Raw genomic sequence first — 22,143 nt, 5'->3', positions numbered from 1 at the left:
GCTTTTTCTTGAACTGCATTGTTGGTTAAGTGCTTGTAAGTAAGCATTTCACGGTAAGGTCTACACCTGTTGTATTCGGCGCATGTGACAAATAAAATTGGATTTGAATCATTGAGGAACTCCTAGATCAGTACAGTAGGTGGCAGTAATGCTCCTTTTTAGACTTGACCACGTTATTACATAGCTCTTATTAGCCAATAATCGTAGGAGCAAAATGTTCAAAGATCATGTTTCTGTATTGCAAATAGGATTGATTTATGACAGAATACATCTAACAAGAGATAAAGACAAAGTATGCATTTGTTTTGTGGAGTTTTAATACAGAAACATGTCAGTCTCCTTGGCAATACAGTAAAATAAGCAAGCCATAGCACAACACCAGCTGAGTTAATGTGTATGGGAACAGATTGTCATATTTAACAGGATATTTCAAGCCGTACATCTGTCTATACATCATCAATGATGCGCCTAACCTTGTATGAGGATTAACTGTGCTGCACTCAAAGTTCTGCCCCCTTTGCCCCCAATCTGAATTATTTCTGTTCCTTCCAGTAAAAGACAGAGGATACTTTTATTTTAACACGTACAGTAAGCTAATACCGTATTCTTTTTTTACCCGTCTCTCTGTATATCCCCAGTGCTTTCCTTGCTCCCTGTTTTTCCATCCATTAGTCTATCATGAAGACCTTGTCAGCCGACCCCTCCCATTGAGTGAGTGCGCTGGTGAAAGCGCAGCCCCCCACAGTTTCGGAAAGTCTTCCCACACTGGCTGCAGGTGTAGGGCTTCTCTCCTGTGTGAATGCGGAAGTGTCTTGTGAGAGCCCAAGAGTGACGGAAGCGTGCGTTGCAGACTGTGCAGGCATAAGGCCTTTCTCCAGTATGAATACGCTGATGGATCTTCAGGTGCTCCATGCGGTTGAAGTCTCGACCACACAGGGAGCAGTGGTATGGGCTCCGCCCAGGGGGGTAGAGGTTGCGCTTGGGGAGCTTGTTCATATCCTTTGGGTGAATAAGACTACGATGTCGCCTCAGCTCCTCAGACAGATGGAACTTCTCTCCACAGATCTTGCAGATGTGCTGTGCTGCAGCCATGTTGTTCACTTCACCTATCTCAGGGCTGTACATCTGGTGTGAGTGAGAGGTGGAAGCCCCAGCAGTCTCTCTGGGTGGGTACTGCTGCTGCTTACCAAAGCCTGCATGGAGACCTGTGGCTGAAGAAGACGATAGGATGTCCAAGTCTGGAATGTCTGGGTTGAAGATTGGGGAGTCTGCTACAAAGTCAAAGAATAGAAAATGGATTAACCACTTAAAATACTATCATTGTCACCTAACATGAGATCAAACCCAGTTACTACAGAATTCTTTGGGATAGTTTCCCAAAGACAACTTAAGGCTATTCCGGGACTAAACATTCTCTATTGAAATAGCTTTTTTTTTGGTCCAGGACTAGGCTTAATTTGTGTGCGGAAACCGGTCCATAGTGAGGGACTTACATAGAGAGTGGCTGGTGGAGGGGGTGAATGAGTCTGGGTCCCTGTGTGGGAGTTGCAGTGCCTCTGGCCTCCAATCCTCCAGCAGCCTGGTTTGAGCCAAGGAGAGACTGTCTGGACAGTACTCCTCATCTCCTCCAGTGTGGGGACCAGAGTTCCTACTGCATCCCAGGTCTGCAGACTCCACCTTCACTTCAACCAGACACTTCACCTCTGCATTCTTCATGTTAACTTCAGGGAATGGATGGCCGTCAACATGGGCTGTTGATGTGTCATGTCCTGTGGTTGTCTCTGTACCTGCTCGGTTAAAATGTTCAGCATCTTCGTGGTTGTCTGAGTACATGTTTGAGAGAACCTCTTTAGTCCCTGAAACGAAATATTGATAAGGAGAACATGCATCATAGCTTTGTGGAAACAATACATTACAGAACATTTAAAATGTGAATAGTTCAACAGTAGAGAATGACAGTCCAACTTACCAGCTGCATCTCCTTGATTTAAAGTCGACTTGCCCAATAAATCTGGCTTAATATCTTGAGTGCAGATACGACCATCCTCACGGATCTCACAAAACGATTCATTAAGATATGCAGGGTTATCAGCAACTTCTGATTCAAATCCTCCATACCTATCCTCAACATTTTTTGTATTTAGAGACTGATTGGATTCATGAACTCTATGCTCTCCTTCTCTTCCTGATTTGATTGTATTTTGTGAGACGTTTAGAGAATTCAGCTGCTGATGAACCTGTTGAATTCTACTATTGGTACTGGCTTTGTCCCCAATTATTGATTCTACTTGACGTTCCTCTCCTCGCGCTGCACATAATTCAAGTTCGGCTGCTTGCAAGCGAAACTTTAGGGACTTATTGTCCCGCAGCGTCTCGTGCATTTGATCCCGCACGTCCCTCAACACTTGGCCGACTAGTTTTGTAACCTCAACCACCGCTATCTCCACTGCCACTCCTAATGCATTTTGAATAGTAGCAGTCAATTCATCCTGAAACGAAAATGATAATTCCGCTACCAAAGCCGTGTTTGGAGGACTCAAGTTTGCCGACATTTTCGTGTTACCCTCGAACAAATGCTGACCTCAAGTCATGAGTTATGAATAACACTGATGTCCAGAGATGTTTTCAAACAAGGTAAACAAGCTAGCTAGTAGCTAAGTGAGTTAGCTTGGCCTGTATGTTAAACAGCTGGCTGCGTGCATCTGGCAGTGGCAGTTTGTTTTAGTGAAAGCTGCTCACTCCCTCCCCTTGTCTCGGACTGTCCCTTCGCTTGTTTACAACACTTACCTAGCGAGTAAATAATATTGTCTGTAGCTAACACGTAGTCACAAAATAATTAAAAACTACAATTTCAAGTGACATTTAAAGAATTGTTGCATGCTTTCCTGTTCTCATCTTTCCTCGACTAATAACGGAAGTTTCTTCTTCCTGTTTGCTGTTAGGGCCAACCGGTATCTATACCTTCAAATTGTAGCCTATACCAGCAATATCTTTCAAGAGCCTATATGATAGATCATGTAACTAGAATACGTTTAATATAAACTCAGAATTTATAACATACATGTTGGATATTATGTTTTTATCAAGTCGTGTGAAATACATTGAGTGAAAAGCAACGCAATGTTAAACTCTGGCTTGAGTCTTAGTTGGCCATCTAGTTCACGTCAAATGGCCCTGTTCGAATGGCTAGTTCCCACAGCCACAAAGTCATAACCCCCACCTATTTCTACAATTCATCTTCTTAAAATCAGATTTTAAACCTTAACCCTAACCTTAACCACACTGCTGACCTTGTGCTTAACCTTTTAATACCAAAAGGTTTTCATGATTTTTTACGATTCACTTTGTGGCTGTGGTAACTAGTGGAAACCACGAGTACGTGTACGCATAATGCATCCTTCCTTCCTTCCTTTCCTACCCTCCTTGAAATTATGACTACTGGCAAATCAGAGTGAGTAAATCATTAGTGTGATCATTTTGGGGAAGGAGGAATTGACACCTTTTTTAAAGGGCGTTGGAATTCTGTAGGCCTACAGCTATAAAATAGGTTGTGTATCTTATGCCTTTATGTTAGACAAAATGCTATTATTGACTGTATGATTGATTGATAGATGAGGAGGATGATGATGAGCAATTGATGTTGTTGCTGCTACAGTAGTAGGCCTAAGGCTATTGTTGTCATTTTCCATCATTTACTTTTCTTACATTTCCTTGCTCCTTGCCTAATGTTACCAAGTATTTTAGCAGTGGTGGAAAAAGTACCCAATTGTCATACATGAGTAAAAGTAAAGATACCTTAATAGAAAATGACTCAAGTAAAAGTGAAAGTCACCCAGTAAAATGCTACTTGAGTGAAAGTATTTGGTTTTAAATATACTTAAGTATCAAAAGTACATGTATTTGCAAAAATATACTTAAGTATCAAAAGTAAAAGTATAAATAATTTCAAATTCTTTATATTAAGCAAACCAGACAGCACCATCTTCTTGTTTTTTAAATTTACGGATAGCCAGGGGCACCCTCCAACACTTAGACATCATTTACAAATGAAGCATGTGTTTAGTGAGTCAGCCAGATCAGAGGCAGTAGGGTTGACCAGGGATGTTCTCTTGATAAGTGTGAATTAGACCATTTTCCTGTCCTGCTAAGCATTCAAAATGTAACAAGTACTTTTGGGTGTCAGAGAAAATCTATGGAGTAAAAAGTACATAATTGTCTTTAGGAATGTAGTGCAGTAAAAGTTGTCAAAAATATAAATAGTAAAGTAAAGTACAGATACCCCCAAAAAGTATTTTTACTTAAGTACTTTACACCACTGTATTTTAGTGATTGCAAAGATGAGAACAGAATTTCCAATGATATTCATTTTAATTCCTATAATTTAGCAATTCTTAAGGAGAAATGGGAATGGAATTCCAAAGATTCAACAGGCCTCTCGCCTGCAGCCACACAATGACACAGGTCATTTAGAGCTGTTCAGACCGAGTGGTCAAAAAGCCTATTGACAGGGGTGTCAAACTCATTCCATGAATGGCCAAGTAGTGTCTGGTTTTCGTTTTTTCCTTTCAATGAAGACCTAGTAGGCAACCAGGTGAGGGGAGTTATTTAGTAATTAGTGACCTTATTCATCAATCAAGAACGAGGGAGTGGCGAAAACCCATCGACACTCGTAAGTAAGTCTATGGAAGGTGGTGAGAACCATGAGCCTCCTAGGTTTTGTATTGAAGTCAATGTACCCAGAGGAGAACAGAAGCTAGCTGTCTTCCGGCTACACCATGGTGCTACCATACAGAGTGCTGCTGAGGCTACTGTAGACCTTCATTGCAAAACAGTGTGTTGTTTAATGAATTAATATAGGGGAAACACTGACCGTTATTAAGGTAATTAAGTTATTGCAGGGCCATTGTCTTTACACTGTACCACTCAGAGGGGGATATATGATGGGAGACATCTCTTATTAAATAGAGGTTTGAATCTAGATCCGTCTCTTTACACTACCTAAGTATCTCTCCTGGACCTAGTTTGTCTTAAAAAGTAATGAAGTGTAAAGAGGCCCTTAGCCTGTTGGACCTCTGGGTGTGAAAACTCTGGCATGGTGCTGAATAGTTGACCGCGGCCCTGTCCACGGACGTGGTGCTGAAGAGCTGACCGCAGCGCTGTTCATGACCCCATGGTGCTGAAGCGTTGACCGCAGCGCTGTTCACATTTATGACATTGAAAAACTGACTTGGCGCTGTTTACGGCCGTGCGTGCTGAAATAACTTAAATATTTTTGCGTTCAGCGCTTACTACGGTCCAGGCTGCTTGACGTATAGCCCACAAAATGTGCAAAAATACAAACCCATACACGGAGTGACCAACATGTGTTGCAAACGCTCTGATGAAAACATGATTGGATAAATCTGTCAATGGTCAGAAGGGATTCCGCATTCAATAATTAAAACATGTTACATATAGAAATTGATATGGCTGACAAAAATATAATCCGTAGATGTCTGGTCTTATTTTCTCTTTCTGACTAGTTAAGAGGCGTATTTCTGTAAACACATATATAGGCTAAATATAAAAGGATTTAGCCTAATTGGCTAACTTTTGGATATTTATTGATCAGTCCATCGATGGTAAAGCATGCGATCACTGGCTTGTGATAGCCTACATAAAATAGCCAATATTTGTGTTTTCTTAGTAGGCCTACAGTGAACAAGAGCCCGATATCTTATGATAATTAACCTTAACTGAACGCAATGTCCTTTCAGTTTTGCCCCACTATCAATCTCAAGACCCAAACAGTCATTTGATTGACATTGCATAATGTGTGCAGCACATGAACATGCATAGAGGAGCATCAATGTGACAGTCAATGCAGAATAGTAGGCCAGGCTACAGTAAACAGACTGAGCAAGCAGCATAGGCTGGCTATAGGGAGCAGTGCAGGCGTCACTCGCCGAATGTACCAGCCTGTGTGTGCTCGCAGACGGGGGGAAAGGCTGATTTATAGAAATAACACATGTTCAAATTAGCTCGCTTATTCTGAAGGCACGCACGTTGGATGCTTCACTCTATGGATACGATGAGAAGGAAAAGAGGAATGTGGCTATAATTAATTAATAGCCTGCTCGTTTTAGTGGGGGCGATTTTAAGCAAGCAAAACAAGAGACCTGCCTAGTAATGGAGAACCAGGCAGCGGAGCTGCTACAGCAGCAGCAGAGCTACGAGGACGTTCGGAAAAGCGGGTATCTCCGCAAGCAGAAATCTATGCACCGGCGATTCTTCGTTTTGAGGGAGGCCTCGGAACAGGGCCCAGCCCGACTAGAATATTATGAGAATGAGAAGAAATTCCAAAGCAAGTCACCTGTCCCGAAAAAAGCACTGAATCTGGAGACTTGCTTCAACATCAACAAGCGGGCGGATTCCAAGAACAAGCACATGATAGTGCTTTATACCCGCGGGGAGAGCTTTGCCATTGCAGCAGACAGTGAGGAGGTCCAGAATGAATGGTACCAGGCCATGCTGGACCTTCAGTGGAAATGTAAGCCATAGTACACGGGTTTACTATCTATGCTCAATTTTCCCATTGCACGTTTAGTCTGCATGGGCTAATGTTGGTCTAGCCATTCTGGATTGAAATCCATTTGACATTTACATCTGTAACGCGATATCATGTTATTGTATCCTTTATAGCCCATCACACGTGTGATGCTCTTTGTAGTATATATATATATATTATATAGTACATTGAATACAGGATATTGCTATTATAAATCAAGGTATAGGCCTATCCTATGAGCAGGTGCATTGCAGTTCAAATGGGGTGGTGGACCACTGCTGCATGCGCTGTCTCAGCAGTAGCCTATCTGAATAATTTTTTTGGTATAATAACCAATGTTTTTGATCGTTTTCATTTTCCTGCATGTTAGCCTACAACATTATTGCAAACGTGCGTGAACCAACATATGGAATTGTTGTATTCTTATTCGCGACCAAATAGGTTGCAGCACGCCATCATTCATAGCGCATAGCCTAGGCTACTGCAGAGGATGCAGCCGAGTAGTCCGCTGTATGTTTTTATTTTTCTACACATAACTCTGCATGTCGTGCGCATAACCTACATTTCTGTGCTATGGCGTTGCCTGGCATGGGGGAGAGCCGCAGCATCTGCGTGTTTTCATTGGGAAACGTGTTTCTATCAGTTTCCGTCGTGTTTACAGTAGGTTGTTATGCTGGAACACTAACCCCCACTGCTATCGTTTCAGTAGTAATATATATATATATATATATATAAAAAAATCCTAATAATGATTGTAATAATGTGGCACAACATTTCCTCAACATTACATTTGTCTTTATTATAAGGGCCTAGTTATTATATTTTCTATTTATATAGGCATATGTAATTGTGTCATTCCACCAATTGGGTGCCTTTTAAGTAGTGTAACTTAGTCCCAAAAACGTTTGATTTCACCTAATTTTAACATCGTCAAAGAGCACATGTTCAACTTAATAAGAAACACGTTTTTCCATCTCAAGAGTAAAAAAAAAAAAAAGAAGACTATATTAAGTGCCTATTAAGTGCCAAACAAAGCAACAGGGTTGACTGTAACAGGGTTTACGATGTCAATTGAAAACGCAAAAGGCACTCATTTCGTGGAACAACCCAATTTAAGAAACAGTATAGAGAACAAGGCTACACAAACACATATATTGGTTTCTTGAGTGGAGCAGGAATGTTGTTACATGAAACCTATCTGGTGTTACAATGTGATGGTCAGTAATAACATTGTAATAACCTGTAGTTAGAGTTTCGACACCTTGTAGGTTATAAAGATTGATCATTTTCATGATTATAAACATTCTTTATTGAAGCAACCCAATAATATTAATGTTCTTAAAGAAATGGTTTAGAAAAATATGCCTTATTTGCACAATATTAAATGTCACTCCACCACATGCGCTTAACCATCATGCAGTGTTTTTGTTATATGATACAGTCTTCAATTATTGTTTTTTTATGAATGCATTCATGCAACAACAGGGGCCTGCATGAATAATTGGGCTAGTCATGTGTCTCTCACATGGACAGGGATTTTTAAAGCAGTTAGGCTGCGGAGTTCCTAAATGTGCTGTATGTGCTACAACTGACGTTCCTTCTGACCTTGATAATATAGGAATATTGTATACAATATTTTGGTCTCCTGTCTGTCAACCGTCGTAATGTGCTGTCTCTCTGTGTGTGTCTCTCTCTGTCTCTATACTGTATATCTCTTTGCATAGTTTTTTGTCTTGCTGTGTATTGATATGTGTCTTTGTTGTGATTCTCCGCAGGTAAAAGCCCAGAGGACTGTGGCAGTGGTGGAGAGTGTGGACTCCCCTCTCCTCCAAGCCCTGTCTTTAAGGAGGTGTGGCAGGTCAAGGTGTGGCCTAAAGGGCTTGGCCAGGCCAGAAACCTAGTGGGCATCTACCGGCTGTGCCTGACTGATAAGACGGTCAACTTCGTCAAGCTCAACTCTGACATGGCCACCGTGGTCCTACAGCTGATGAATGTGCGTCGCTGTGGCCACTCTGAGAACTTCTTCTTCATCGAAGTGGGCCGCTCGGCCATGACGGGGCCTGGGGAGTTCTGGATGCAGGTGGAGGACTCGGTGGTGGCCCAGAACATGCATGAGACCCTGCTGGAGGCCATGAAGGCTCTGAGCGAGGAGTTCCGCCAGCGCAGTAAGTCCCAGTCTGTGGGAGCTACAGCTGGAGGTGGCACCGCCTCCAACCCCATCAGTGTCCCCACCCGCCGCCACCACCCCAACCTACCCCCCAGCCAGGTGGGCTTCGGCAGACGATCCCGGACCGAGACCCCTGGATCAGGTGGGGCCAACTGTACCAGCACTTCACCCACGCCACGCAACGGGTTCCCCAGGGCGCGTACAGCCAGCATCGGGGAAAGGATGGAGGAGGGTGGAGGTGGAGCCAGGGGGGCATGGGCAAGCTCCAGTCCCAGCCTGAATGGATCCTGTTCCAATACGCCCACCCTGAGACCCAAGCCCACCAGAGCTCCAACCCCAGCTAAGATCACTCTCAGCCTGGCCCGCTACACCCCCAACCCAGCCCCTTCCCCAGCCCCAAGTCTCTCCTCCAGCTCTGGTCATGGCTCAGAGTGTGGACTAGTCGGAGGGGCAATGGGAGGCGTAGCGATCTGCTCTTACACCCGTGTCCCTCAGAGAGTCTCTGTGTCGGGCTCCCCTAGTGACTATGGCTCCTCAGACGAGTATGGCTCCAGCCCTGGAGAGCACTCCCTGCTGGTCCCCAGTCTGCCTGGAGGGTCCCATGGCGGGATGGGACACCATACTCATGGAGCAAGCTCTTTCAGCTACATAGTGATGGGCCAGAGAGAGAGCCTCCCTGGGTCCCATCAGCGTCCTCAAGGCCGGAGGATGCTGCGGCGCTCCTCCAGCAGGGAGTGTGAGGCAGAGCGCAGACTCCTCAGCAAGAGGGCCTCCCTGCCCCTGGCTGCCCACGAACGCCTGGCCCCTCACAGGAAGGAGGAAGAGGATGAGGATGAAGAGTACGCTGTCATGTCGCGGAGTGTTAGCAGGGATACCTTTGTGTCACTGCGTGGATCAGGGGGCTCGGCAGCAGGGGGCTCGGCAGTGGCAGTCATGGTTGGGGAGACCCGGGCGAGGGCTGATGGCGTCCGAGGAGAGGTGGGAGGAGGAGGAGGGGCGCCAGTGGACAGTGGCTACATGTCCATGTTACCTGGAGTGACGGCTCCTCCTGTTTCTCTCTCTCTGTCTGTGGCCGTGTCTGATGTCGGTGCCAAACCTGGGGCTGATGATGAGTACATGGCCATGACCCCCAACAATAGTGTGTCTCCCCCCCAGCACATCCGCCTGCCTGTCTCAGAGGGCTACATGGTTATGTCCCCCAACAGCAGCTGCTCCCCAGACTTGCATGGAATGGCCATGTGGGGGAGCAGGGGCAGCATGGAGAGCCGGGCTGGCAGTGACTACATGAACATGTCTCCAATCAGCATCCGCTCGGCTTGCAGCACACCCCCCTCCCAACCTGAACAGAACCAGTTACAACCCAAGATGGTCTACTCCTACTTCTCTCTGCCGCGATCCTACAAACACACGCTCTCCACACGCTTCGAGGATGACTTAGATCAAGGGAAAAGGAAGGAGGGTGGTCATCACAACCATGACTGTCCTGGAAATCGGGATGGACAAGTGGGCTACAGCAAGAGGGACACAGCCATTGTTGGCCCTGCAGGAGGCTGTCAACTCTGCCTCTCCTCTTCCTCCTTCTCTTCCAGCTCAGCTAGCAGTGAGAGCCTGGATGATAGGCCCATGTCAGTGGCAACTGGGGGAGGGCTACGACTAACAAGAACAGGGCCAGGGTTCAAGAATGGGGGAGCACGCTCAAAGGACGGATCCTACCAGCAGAAACGTGCATTGCATGGCCAAGTGGGACAGCAGACGAAGCCTCGTCCCCTCAGTGTGTCTGTGGACATGTCTAAAGCTAACACCTTGCCAAGGGTTAAGGTGAATCTCCTTCCCACAGTGCCTCAGAGCCCTGGGGATTATGTCAGCATTGTGTTCAGGGGTGGTGATGTGGGGTGCAGGAGAGGGGGCCAGTGGGGGCCAGAGCATGGACTGTCAGTCACCCATGGAACCCCGAGGCCCCTGCACCGTCCAGCCCTCTGCCACAGTGGCTCCACCAACCTCCCCCGCAGCTTCTCTGCACCTCTGGCCACCTCTGCTGCCTTGGCTGCCTCTGCTGAGTACGTCAACATGGACTTGGGGATGGGGGACTCCCCTTGCCCCTCCCCCCAGACCCCTGTTAAATCACCTTTCAGCCTGCCCCCAGCCATCGCCCCGAAGCCCCGAGTTGTGGCCCGTAGTAGGACCTCTCCTAGGGCAGCAGAGGGCAATGTAGGTGGGCATAGGGCGGCAGTGCCAACAGACTTACCCACGTCATATACAGACTACACAGAGATGGCCTTCAGCATGGGTTCAGAGCCTAACCCTGCAACGCCTGCCATGCACGTTGCCCAAGCATCATCTATGGAGCAGGAACCAGGCTTGGACTATCCCTCAGAAAAGTCCTACTCATCTCCTGACCAGAACCAAAGCAGCAGGCTGGCCAGAGACAGGGTTGACAGGGGCGACCAACTGGGACGGAGACGCCACCACTCTGAGACCTTCATCATGACTCCTCCCTCTCTCCCCTTCCACCTGTCCTCCTCAGGCTCCTTGTTCTTGGAGAGCGCCCAGGCAGCATCGCCTCATCGGCATGGAGTGCTGGAGGGGGGTTCACCATGGGAGAATGCACAGGCAGCTATGTCTCAATGTGCCATTCCTGCTGCACCCGCAGCCCAGGCTTCATCCTCTGGGCCTGCTGAACAAGGCCTTAATTATATTGATCTGGACCTGGCCATTAAGGACAGCTCTCAGACTGGACTGGAGGGGGGAGCCACTGTCCCCCACAACATCTTCACATCCATCCACAGTGGGGCAGTTGGGGGAGGCATGACTGTTTTGCGGAACAACCCTGGCTATGCCAGTATTGATTTCTGCAAATCAAAGGAGCTGAGAGCACATCATCAGGGCAGCAGGAAAGATGGAAAAGGTAAAGTTACTAAACACCTGTTGTATATGTTTTATCACGAAATGCACACAGAAATGGGTATGTTAGTTATCAACATCATCATCAGTAGTAGAAATCTTTGTTATTCTGTGTGATGGAATACATTTCTGGCACACAATTGCTTCGGGGTCGAGGTGTTGGCTGGCCTCCTAAAATGACTGCTGCCTCCCTTGAGTTGAAAAACACATCTTATATCACCATCAGAGTTTTTATACATAGGGAAGCATGTAACACCAATACCCCTTCTCAAATGACCTCAAACAAACCCTGTCACCTTTTTGTCCATCTCTGAGAGGTTGTCTAGACAATGGATTGTGCTGGGTTATGAAAGCTAAAGTCTAGCCCATTGATGGCTGGAGAAACAAGGGCTTTCATTGTACAGGGGTTACAATAGGATCTGAGTGGCACTCAACTATTATTTAGCATTATTAACATTAGTTGCCTTTTAACACAGCAGAAGCTGTGTGTGGTAAAATAGGACTGATTAAGTTTATACAACTTGATAAAGGCTGACCCTGGCCCCACCACCCCTGGATTACACAGGGATTCGATTGGGAAGGGGGAGAAATACACACCAGGTTTACCTCCCCATTAATTCTACCCAAATCCAATTTTAGAATTAATTCTGGAGCAAAACACAGAAAAAAAGTTTAAGAATGTATGTTTTGTTGTAACCCTTACCCTCTTAGCTGTTTTTCAAGAGGATTGCCTTTATAAAATATTTGTTACTGTTGTAAGGACACAATTTTCTACAGTGTTTACTGCTGGTGTAATTAATAAATACTTCTCAGGTCAAGGAGACCCTTTGGATGATGCACAGTAAGCCGTGTATAAAGAACTGAAGTGGAATACAGGTTAGGTTACGTGATATCATCCTTTAGCATTCTTCAATCGGATGACTGAAGTTTAACCATAAACTATGACATGTCTGGTGGTCAGCAGGCTGTACATAGAACCATGCCATGACCAGTGTCAGTGGTCTTCATTACCCGTGGCAGAGATTGTTTTCTGTCAGTGTATGTCAAAGGATTACTCATGAGGCCTGTGTCAGCAGCGTGTACACAGTGTGTTACAGAGCCTCGAGAAAGGAGCCAGATATTTTGTGTTCTTTGATTTTGCTTACGTCAAAGGAAGTCTTATTCTCTTTGTTTCCTTAGTGATGCCAATGAAAGTGTTGTTGTTTTCACTCTGCTCCCCCCCCTCTCTTCTCCTCTCCTCCCTATTGCCCAGTTCTACTGAGCATATTTTCACCATCACAGCCTATTTTCACTCTCTCCTTTTCATTTCCTCCTTGTTGTGAAACCATTTCCTCAACCCCAAGGTGCTTATCCTTCAGTGTGTGATTGAACAGCCCAGTCAGCTCTTGTTTGGTAACAACAATCACTAAGCAGAAAGTGGTTACTCCTCTTAGTGCAATGTCCAATTCCTCAGCCAGCCACACTTAATCTATGTATCTTTGTTTTTGCCCTAAACCTTTCAGCCATGTCTGATGTGTACCTTGGCTTCCAGTCTGTGAGAAGTGTTGCGCTGCCTGCCAGGCTCAGGGTCGTCTATAGAGAGATTCTCGTAATCACAAGTGGGTGTTCAGTGAGCGAAGCCAATTGATTTGTCTGTTGGTAATGAGCCATTTCAGATGGGTGGAGGTGGAGGGTTCAGGATTGTGGCCAGGTGTTTGCGTTGATGTGTGGGTGGCTTGTTGGCTTTGGGCTTTCATATGGCAAATGATGTAGGATGTTTTGTGTGTGTGTGTGTGTGTGTTATATAGAAATGGAAGCTAGAGTGTATTTATATGATCCAATGACTGGAGAATTTTGGTTTATCAAAGGGAACAAAAACTGCGTTGCAATGGAGGATGATGCAAGAGGTGATAGATGGATTGACATTGTCTTCTGTCGCCACTCTGGTCAAAGATATACACTCAATGGCCAGTTTATTAGGTACACCCATCTAGAACCGGGTCGGACCCCACTTTGCCTCCAGAACTGCCTGAATTCTTCGGGGCATTCTACAAGGTGTCGGAAACGTTCCACCAGGATGTTGGTCCATGCTGACTAGATTGCATCACACAGTTGCTGCAGATTAGATGGCGGTGGCCTCCCAAGTGGCGCAGCGGTCTAAGGCACTGCATCGCAGTGCTTGAGGCGTCACTACAGCCCCGGGTTCGATCCCAGGCTGTGTCACAGCCAGCCGTGACCGGGAGACCCATGAGGCGGCGCACAATTGGCACAGTGTCGTTAGTCGTGGATGTTGAAATATTGAGTCTTTATGGTAACAGAATGCAGATTCTTTGTTAACAGAATAAATATGAGAGAGAGAATAGAGCTGAGAACTCTTGAGAAGGGAGGTACGGAGGAAGAAGAAGGCCTTGTTCCAGCTCTTTACAACAGTGCTTGTGTTGAGAGTTCCAGCGCTGACTGAGGTCACTATAGAAGCAGTAATGTAACAGTAACAGTGGAGGAGGCAGATGGGGCTGTTGGACAGAACAGAACCACTCCAACCTGAGGTGGATTCATCAGGTATTTTGTATGTGCTTCCTGTGATGTAGAAGAGTAGTGGGGGACCGTAGGCTACTCATGGTGGTGGAGGCCCAATGCCATGCTTATAAACCTCTTTGAAAACCGATTCTTCAGACTCTACAAATATTTTGTTATTTTCAAAAATGTATAATTATTTGATTTGACCACATTATAAGGTGTCCGCTGTTTTCTGTTGGCTTATATCTAGTGTAGCAGGAGTGGAATGTGTTGTGTTGTTGTTGCCACGACTGAAGCAATGCCCAAGAAAGCCAAGCACCCCTCGTTTTGTGATTGGGCTTAGTGTTTACTCCCCTTTGCCGTCTTGGATCCACTCCTTGTCCCCAAGCTGGTTATTCCCAAGCAGAACCCTGATATCCTTCTGTTCTACTCTCCAGTGATGCCCACAACCGTCTGTGGTGTATTGGAAATGTTCTTATTCAGAATAACCAATCATATTAATTCCAAAGAGGGTTATGGTTTGAATTAACAAGTAGTAATTGGGTTACTCAATCAAATCAATCAAATTTTTTATAAAGCCCTTTTTACATCAGCAGATGTCACAAAGTGCTATACAGAAACCCAGCCTAAAACCCCAAACAGCAAACAATGCAGATGTAGAAGGACGGTGGCTAGGAAAAACTCCCTAGAAAGGCAGGAACCTAGAGAGGTACCAGGCTCTGAGGGGTGGCCAGTCCCCTTCTGGCTGTGCCGGGTGGAGATTATAAGAGTACATGGCCATTTAAGGCCAGATTGTTCTTCAAGATGTTCAAACATTTGTAGATGACCAGCAGGGTCAAATAACAGTCACAGTGGTTGTAGAGGGTGCAACAGGTCAGTGCCTCAGGAGTAAATGTCAGTTGGCTTTTTATAGCCGAGCATCCAGAGGTCGAGACAGCAGGTGCGGTAGAGAGAGAGTGAGTCGAAAACAGCAGGTCCGGGATAAGGTAGCAGGTCAGCGTTCCCTAGCCGCAGGCAGAACAGTTGAAACTGAAGCAGCAGCACAACCAGGTGGACAAGGGACAGCCAGGAGTCATCAGGCCAGGTAGTCCTGAGGCATGATCCTAGGGCTCAGGTCCTCCGGGAGGGGAGGGAGAGAGGGAGAGAGAGAGAATTAGTGGGCGCATACTTAAATTCACACAGGACACCATATAAGACAGGAGAATTACACCAGATATAACAGACTGCCCTCCAAAGAGTGTGATTGGCTAATGAGAGGCAAGGGGGTCACCTGGGAAGGCAGTAGGGTTAATAGTAGGGCTGAAGTAGCAAAGAGTGATGGCTAGCTGTGTTACCTGTGTGAATGTGAAATAAACGTATTCCGTTGTTTTACAATTAGCGAAGTCTTGGAGTCATCAGTAAAGAACCCAGCATCTAAGATGCAACACCATCCACTCAAACACTTCCATGTGAGATCATTAATCACAATGGTCCTATGAAGATTATCTTTTCTTCCTGAATTTTCTGTTGTACTTCATGCAGTTTGTGTGTTAATTGAAACAGCATTGTTTAAGTGATACACTCAGAGATGTAACGCTATTTTAGCTTTCATAACCAGTGCTTTTGTAATGCTGAAAACAAGACAAAAATATCATTATTTGATGCAGCTTTCAAACATGTCACATAATGAAATGGGTGGGGGGAAAGGAGAGGGGGGATTCAGCTCACTCTCAAACAGACTGAAAAGGAGACAGACAAATGAGTCTCCCAGTGGCATTGTTAATGACCTGTGTACAGACAGCGAAGAAGACAAAAAACAAAATCTATTGATTGACATTACAGTTACAGGCGCGTGTGAGACAGTTAGAGACAAAGAAAGAGCTCCTTAGATTTTTTTGGGGCATCTCAACCATTTCCCCATTAGGCTTCTGAGGTGATTGTAAATCCTAGATCTTAGACCTCTCCTTAACGGTATTGTTATGATGTTTGTTAACGCCTATATTTCTTCTTCCTTTCTTTCAGAATGTTAATGATCCATCTTCATGTGGGCATTACTCCTGGGATTGAGCTGCACTGTCCAACGCTCCTCCTTACTAACCATTGTGGGGTTGTTTGGGCAACAATATGTTTCTCACTGAAAGATGAGTAACGGAGGTGAAGACATACCCATCAAATCATCATTAACTATTTGCCATTCTATCCAGTTGTTGCTATCCAATACTAATGTGTGCCAAAAAACTACTGGTTATAACCCCCACAACATGGTTAACTGAGGTTAAAAAAATCTAGCCAGTCAAGAGTGATTACAGCAACTCCAACCAACAACAAGGAACTAATTATATTTGATTTATTTTTCCTTAACATAAACTTTATGGAAATTGTTATAAAAATGTGAAATAGTATAAAGGTACATACAGTGGGGAAAAAAAGTATTTAGTCAGCCACCAATTGTGCAAGTTCTCCCACTTAAAAAGATGAGAGAGGCCTGTAATTTTCATCATAGGTACACGTCAACTATGACAGACAAAATGAGGAAAAAAAATCCAGAAAATCACATTGTAGGATTTTTAATGAATTTATTTGCAAATTATGGTGGAAAATAAGTATTTGGTCAATAACAAAAGTTTCTCAATACTTTGTTATATACCCTTTGTTGGCAATGACACAGGTCAAACGTTTTCTGTAAGTCTTCACAAGGTTTTCACACACTGTTGCTGGTATTTTGGCCCATTCCTCCATGCAGATCTCCTCTAGAGCAGTGATGTTTTGGGGCTGTCGCTGGGCAACACAGACTTTCAACTCCCTCCAAAGTTTTTCTATGGGGTTGAGATCTGGAGACTGACTAGGCCACTCCAGGACCTTGAAATGCTTCTTACGAAGCCACTCCTTCGTTGCCCGGGCGGTGTGTTTGGGATCATTGTCATGCTGAAAGACCCAGCCACGTTTCATCTTCAATGCCCTTGCTGATGGAAGGAGGTTTTCACTCAAAATCTCACGATACATGGCCCCATTCATTCTTTCCTTTACACGGATCAGTCGTCCTGGTCCCTTTGCAGAAAAAACAGCCCCAAAGCATGATGTTTCCACCCCCATGTTTCACAGTAGGTATGGTGTTCTTTGGATGCAACTCAGCATTCTTTGTCCTCCAAACACGACGAGTTGAGTTTTTACCAAAAAGTTATATTTTGGTTTCATCTGACCATATGACATTCTCCCAATCCTCTTCTGGATCATCCAAATGCACTCTAGCAAACGGACCTGGACATGTACTGGCTTAAGCAGGGGGACACGTCTGGCACTGCAGGATTTGAGTCCCTGGCGGCGTAGTGTGTTACTGATGGTAGGCTTTGTTACTTTGGTCCTAGCTCTCTGCAGGTCATTCACTAGGTCCCCCCGTGTGGTTCTGGGATTTTTTGCTCACCGTTCTTGTGATCATTTTGACCCCACGGGGTGAGATCTTGCGTGGAGCCCCAGATCGAGGGGAGATTATCAGTGGTCTTGTATGTCTTCCATTTCCTAATAATTGCTCCCACAGTTGATTTCTTCAAACCAAGCTGCTTACCTATTGCAGATTCAGTCTTCCCAGCCTGGTGCAGGTCTACAATTTTGTTTCTGGTGTCCTTTGACAGCTCTTTGGTCTTGGCCATAGTGGAGTTTGGAGTGTGACTGTTTGAGGTTGTGGACAGGTGTCTTTTATACTGATAACAAGTTCAAACAGGTGCCATTAATACAGGTAACGAGTGGAGGACAGAGGAGCCTCTTAAAGAAGAAGTTACAGGTCTGTGAGAGCCAGAAATCTTGCTTGTTTGTAGGTGACCAAATACTTATTTTCCACCATAATTTGCAAATAAATTCATTAAAAATCCTACAATGTGATTTTCTGGATTTTTTTTTCTCAATTTGTCTGTCATAGTTGACGTGTACCTATGATGAAAATTACAGGCCTCTCTCATCTTTTTAAGTGGGAGAACTTGCACAATTGGTGGCTGACTAAATACTTTTTTTCCCCACTGTACGGAAAAAAATATATAGTATACATATGTTGATGAAAGCCACAAAAATATAGAAATATATATATTATACTTTTTAAAAAGTGCCTGATTTTTTTAGTGTAGCCGTTTTTTCACAGGGAATCTTGAACTGGTCTGTGAGAGGGGAAAATATGTTTGTCTTGAATATAATTGTGTTAAGAATATTGTGTATACTGTATGTTGAAAATGACAGAAAACGTAATATAAAGTTATATAGTAAGAATAATCAAACTGCCTTACTGTGTTTGTGAAAGTACTCAAATAATAGCTTATTTTTACTTTATGCTGTGCCTGATGCTTCAGTCACAATGAAGGCTCTCATTCCCTCACTCTCCTGCCTGAACCCTACCAGCTGGATCTCAGCCAAAGACCAATGCTGTATAAAGACAACCACAACACACACACACTCACACACACACACACTTTAATAGTCATACATGTGGTCCAGCTGAGTAGATGAGGTTGATAGTAGTCACATGTACTGCTGAGATACTAGTGTTTGCCAGAACATTATTACACGAACAGGCTGAGAACGGGATTGGATGTCTATCAATGTGATTAAAGATTCCTGTACGGCATGTGTGCATGTAAGAGCAAGAGAAAGAGCATGATTAGAGTGGAGATGGATATCAATTAATTATGATATTTCCAGACCACATTATGTCCTCCCACAGCCTGTCAATGATCAACAGGGACATTTTTATTTATTTCATAATAATATTCATCCCTCACTCACTTGCTTGTTAAAGGGGCAATCTGCTGTTGCTACATCCATTTTTTGGACTTATAAATTGATGATATGTGCCCATTGATTCTTAAAGAATATAACTTAGAAATGCCTCATGAGCTTAGTTCCTCTGTCGTACCCCATCAGAACCTTAAATATAAGCTTGTTTATCTCCAATGTTTGTAAACAAGGTAAATGTAAGCAAACAAAACATGGTTAATACTATCATTTTGATATCATGGATGGTCAGTCCTTGCATCCGTAGCTCTGTCTATGAATTTGAGAGTGGTTACATTTCTCCAGCCCCATCCCTCAGCTTTTTTTTTTACTGAAACAGGGAAAACTCTTTGATTAAACTACTAAACGCTGCTTTAAGGTTCCCTCCCTCTATATAACCACAGTAAATGATAATCATATCACACACACATCCCATGTAGCCTGGTCCCAGATCTGTTTGTGCTTTCTTTCAGACTCCGAATGACCATAGGAGCTGGCACGATAGTACAAACAGATCAGGCACCAGGCTACGTCATCTGTGTATCCGAAAAGACACTCAAGTGCCTGGCTGCCTGTGTTCTTTGGTGTCCTCACATTCTACCGGTTACCCTCACTCATTCTCACTAGGTCCCCCTTCCCTTATATTTCCCTTCCCCTCCCGTACCAGTTAGATTCTCTTGCAGAAAAACTATGGTATTTTTGATGTGGTGGTTCAGTTTTATGAAATCCCTTTAGTGATTTGAACATAGCCCACCCATTACTGCCAGTATCTTGTGCTTTAATGCAGTGAAATTTTGTGCCAAAATCCTGTATTACATAGATCAATGGATTACTCATACTTCACTATGGTAGACTTACGCTGTTGTTACTCTTAAGTTTGTCTCACCATACAGGCTAATGGCATTGCTTAATGTGACTTTTATAATATGCCTTTCTTTCTTCTTCCCTTAAAATTATTATTCTTAATTGGGGATTTTCATTAGTGAGTTTCTCTTACCTCATGTCTAAAGAATCTGAACAGACGTGACAGTTGGTCTTAAGCCCCCCAGGGCTGTCTGAGAAGGGTTCAGGATCTCACCTTAAGTTCCCCACATTTTGGTTCACTTAACCACCGTAGCTATGGAAAAGTCCAATCAAGAGCTTTGTGTTTTACTGGGTATCGTTTTACCTCAAAAAAATGTTATGCTATCTTTTAATGCCTTACTATTTTCTATATTAACTCTCACATGATACAGCAGCTGTATAAAGGCGCTTTGCATTCTAGAATAACCAGAATCCTGTCAAGTCTGAATATTCTTAATTTGGAAAACTGCAGAGACGTGTTCTATGTGGCTGTAGTGTGTTCAGCATAACGCGATACAAAGTGATGTAGAAATTAGACATATATATATATATATATATATATATATATATATATACTGAGACCCCTCACCGTATCAAAATACATGCCAGTAGTTGTGGGAAAAGGGTATGATATGTACAATCATGGTAAGGCTTCCTGTTACCAAGGAGAGAGCTGTATACTTATTTCAATGCTATTAATAATACAATGACTGACAATGATGTATAATGTATTGTAAAGAGGAGAAGGAGCAGGATCTATGGGTATGTACATTATTCTTTGTATAAGGGTGTAGGCTTCATGGGAGGGATATGGGCATGGGGTTCATGAAAATGTTATGGAAAAGAGTTCTGTTCAAAACAGAATAATGCTGATGAGTCTTGCCTGTGGTGTAAACAATGTCACTTTCTTTCTTGGAATAACTGAGAAATGAAATAGAAAGAACCAATTTTATTGTGTGTCGTGTGTCTGTTTCCTAGATCTATGACAATGGCAATGTTATTCAGATCGAATTCATTAGAGAAGTCACTAAAGTGGTGCAATGTGTCAACAAACAAACCAGCCAGTCTAGACTGTAATAAGCCATCAGTGAGCCGGCTGAAGGAAGGATAAGCCTGGGGGACAGAGGGGTGCTGGTTGGCTGTATGTGTGTATTATCCTAGTCTTCCTGAACACTGACAGTCACAGTCCTCCCTACTGTATACCACTTCAGAGACTTCTGAATCCTCACAACATACACACTGTTGGTAAGGACTGTGTAAGGGTTGGGATGCACATATACACAGCTTTTGTCTATTTTTATTTGCTAATTGTTTTACTTTTTAACTCTGCATTGCTGGGAAAGGGCTTGTAAGTAAGCATTTCACAGTAAAGTCTACACCTGTTGTATTCGGCGCATGTGACAAATAAAATTGGATTTGATTCGATTTTTTCTTCTTCTCCCAAACCTACAGGATAATAACACTTTATCTGAGTGAAATTGAAATGTGATTAAGCATCAAATATAAACAGTGAGGAGATTACCTATTAATCATAAACACAGGACTTTGACACGTCTGGTTACTTTAAAATTGAACAAAGAGTGAATCTATTTTATTTTTCTTGTGAACATGGAACATAGGCCTATTATGGACGAAGTTATCCAATAGGAAAAACAAGACGAGGAGAAATACAGTATATATAATATAGCTAATGTTGACGTTTCTGCTTTGAGGCCTTTCTCAATACCAGTCACAAAGTGAAAATGACAACGTTTGTTACTGTTAAACTAATTTGAGTCAATGTCTCAACATTACAGTTATATTTCTGCATAGACCCAATGCATCTGGGATTGGATTAAAATAAACATGTTTATTAGTTTGCAAAGATAATATGAATGAAGTGTTGAAATGTAAAACACCCATGTTTCTGCCACATTTTGTGATGCTTCAGCCATCATTTGAATGGTGATGAGAAGCCTAGCAAGCTTATTGTTTTATCCACAGGTCAGCGACTTCTTCTGCACGTAGAGAAAACATGTTTGTAGGCATGTTTTAGTCATGTTTTCTTGTCAATCTTTGCCTCGTTTGCAGACTTTATTGAATCCTTACGAATACATATAGCTCCATCTAGCGTACACTGACGCAAGCAGTTGCCCTGCAAAGCAGGGTAGAATCAAGCCATGTAACTACTCAAAGAAAGCAGGACATTTTGGTCATTAAAACACAAGGACAATTTATATTTTGACACATTTTCTTTACTTTTCTTGAAAATTCAAGGAAAAGCTGATATCCTCCCTGAATGGAATACGTTGGATCTCATTGATTTCCAGTTACATCTTGTGGAGAGGCCGTCCACTCACACACCCACCCTTGACTCTTCCTGTGGTCCAGGCTAATTGAGGGCTGGGTGGGATCACCAGTCAGGAGGGCACATTCAGCCCCATATTCAGCATCCTCCTGAGGAGGATCAAACAAA

At 43.8% G+C, this 22,143-nt stretch overlaps 2 protein-coding genes across 3 annotated transcripts; one reads left to right on the top strand and one right to left on the bottom strand.

Annotated features, from left to right (window-relative positions):
- Positions 1 to 299: 299 nt before the first annotated feature.
- LOC121574345 (zinc finger protein 648-like) lies at positions 300 to 2,917 on the bottom strand. Of its 2 annotated transcripts, none has more exons than XM_041886961.1 (3): positions 1,970 to 2,917; positions 1,494 to 1,856; positions 300 to 1,271 (listed from the first exon to the last, which is right to left on the bottom strand). In XM_041886961.1, the coding sequence occupies exons 1-3, from the start codon at positions 2,550 to 2,552 to the stop codon at positions 691 to 693; spliced, it is 1,527 nt and encodes a 508-aa protein (XP_041742895.1). In that variant the 5' UTR covers positions 2,553 to 2,917; the 3' UTR covers positions 300 to 690. The 2 variants fall into 2 exon arrangements, with proteins under 2 accessions (XP_041742895.1, XP_041742896.1); XM_041886962.1 differs by having other exon boundaries at positions 300 to 1,268.
- A 3,020-nt stretch (positions 2,918 to 5,937) lies between these two features.
- Positions 5,938 to 16,519, top strand: LOC121573626 (insulin receptor substrate 1-B-like). The gene is made up of 3 exons (XM_041885743.2): positions 5,938 to 6,529; positions 8,323 to 11,619; positions 16,113 to 16,519. The coding sequence occupies exons 1-3, from the start codon at positions 6,169 to 6,171 to the stop codon at positions 16,118 to 16,120; spliced, it is 3,666 nt and encodes a 1,221-aa protein (XP_041741677.2). The 5' UTR covers positions 5,938 to 6,168; the 3' UTR covers positions 16,121 to 16,519.
- Positions 16,520 to 22,143: the final 5,624 nt, after the last annotated feature.

The sequence above is a fragment of the Coregonus clupeaformis genome, chromosome 9 (assembly GCF_020615455.1).
Source record: "Coregonus clupeaformis isolate EN_2021a chromosome 9, ASM2061545v1, whole genome shotgun sequence".
Taxonomy (NCBI): Eukaryota; Metazoa; Chordata; class Actinopteri; order Salmoniformes; family Salmonidae; genus Coregonus; species Coregonus clupeaformis.
This window is presented reverse-complemented; position numbering and strand designations above follow the sequence as displayed.

Bases quoted from the DNA above. Each gene is read 5' to 3' on its own strand.
- LOC121574345 (XM_041886961.1), bottom strand. From the start codon at position 2,552: ATGTCGGCAAACTTGAGTCCTCCAAACACGGCTTTGGTAGCGGAATTA. The intron at 1,857-1,969 runs GTAAGTTGGACT...ATTTCGTTTCAG, and splicing joins AAATCAAGGAGATGCAGCTG to GGACTAAAGAGGTTCTCTCA. The intron at 1,272-1,493 runs GTAAGTCCCTCA...TTGACTTTGTAG, and splicing joins CTCCACCAGCCACTCTCTAT to CAGACTCCCCAATCTTCAAC.
- LOC121573626 (XM_041885743.2), top strand. From the start codon at position 6,169: ATGGAGAACCAGGCAGCGGAGCTGCTACAGCAGCAGCAGAGCTACGAG. The intron at 6,530-8,322 runs GTAAGCCATAGT...GATTCTCCGCAG, and splicing joins GCTGGACCTTCAGTGGAAAT to GTAAAAGCCCAGAGGACTGT.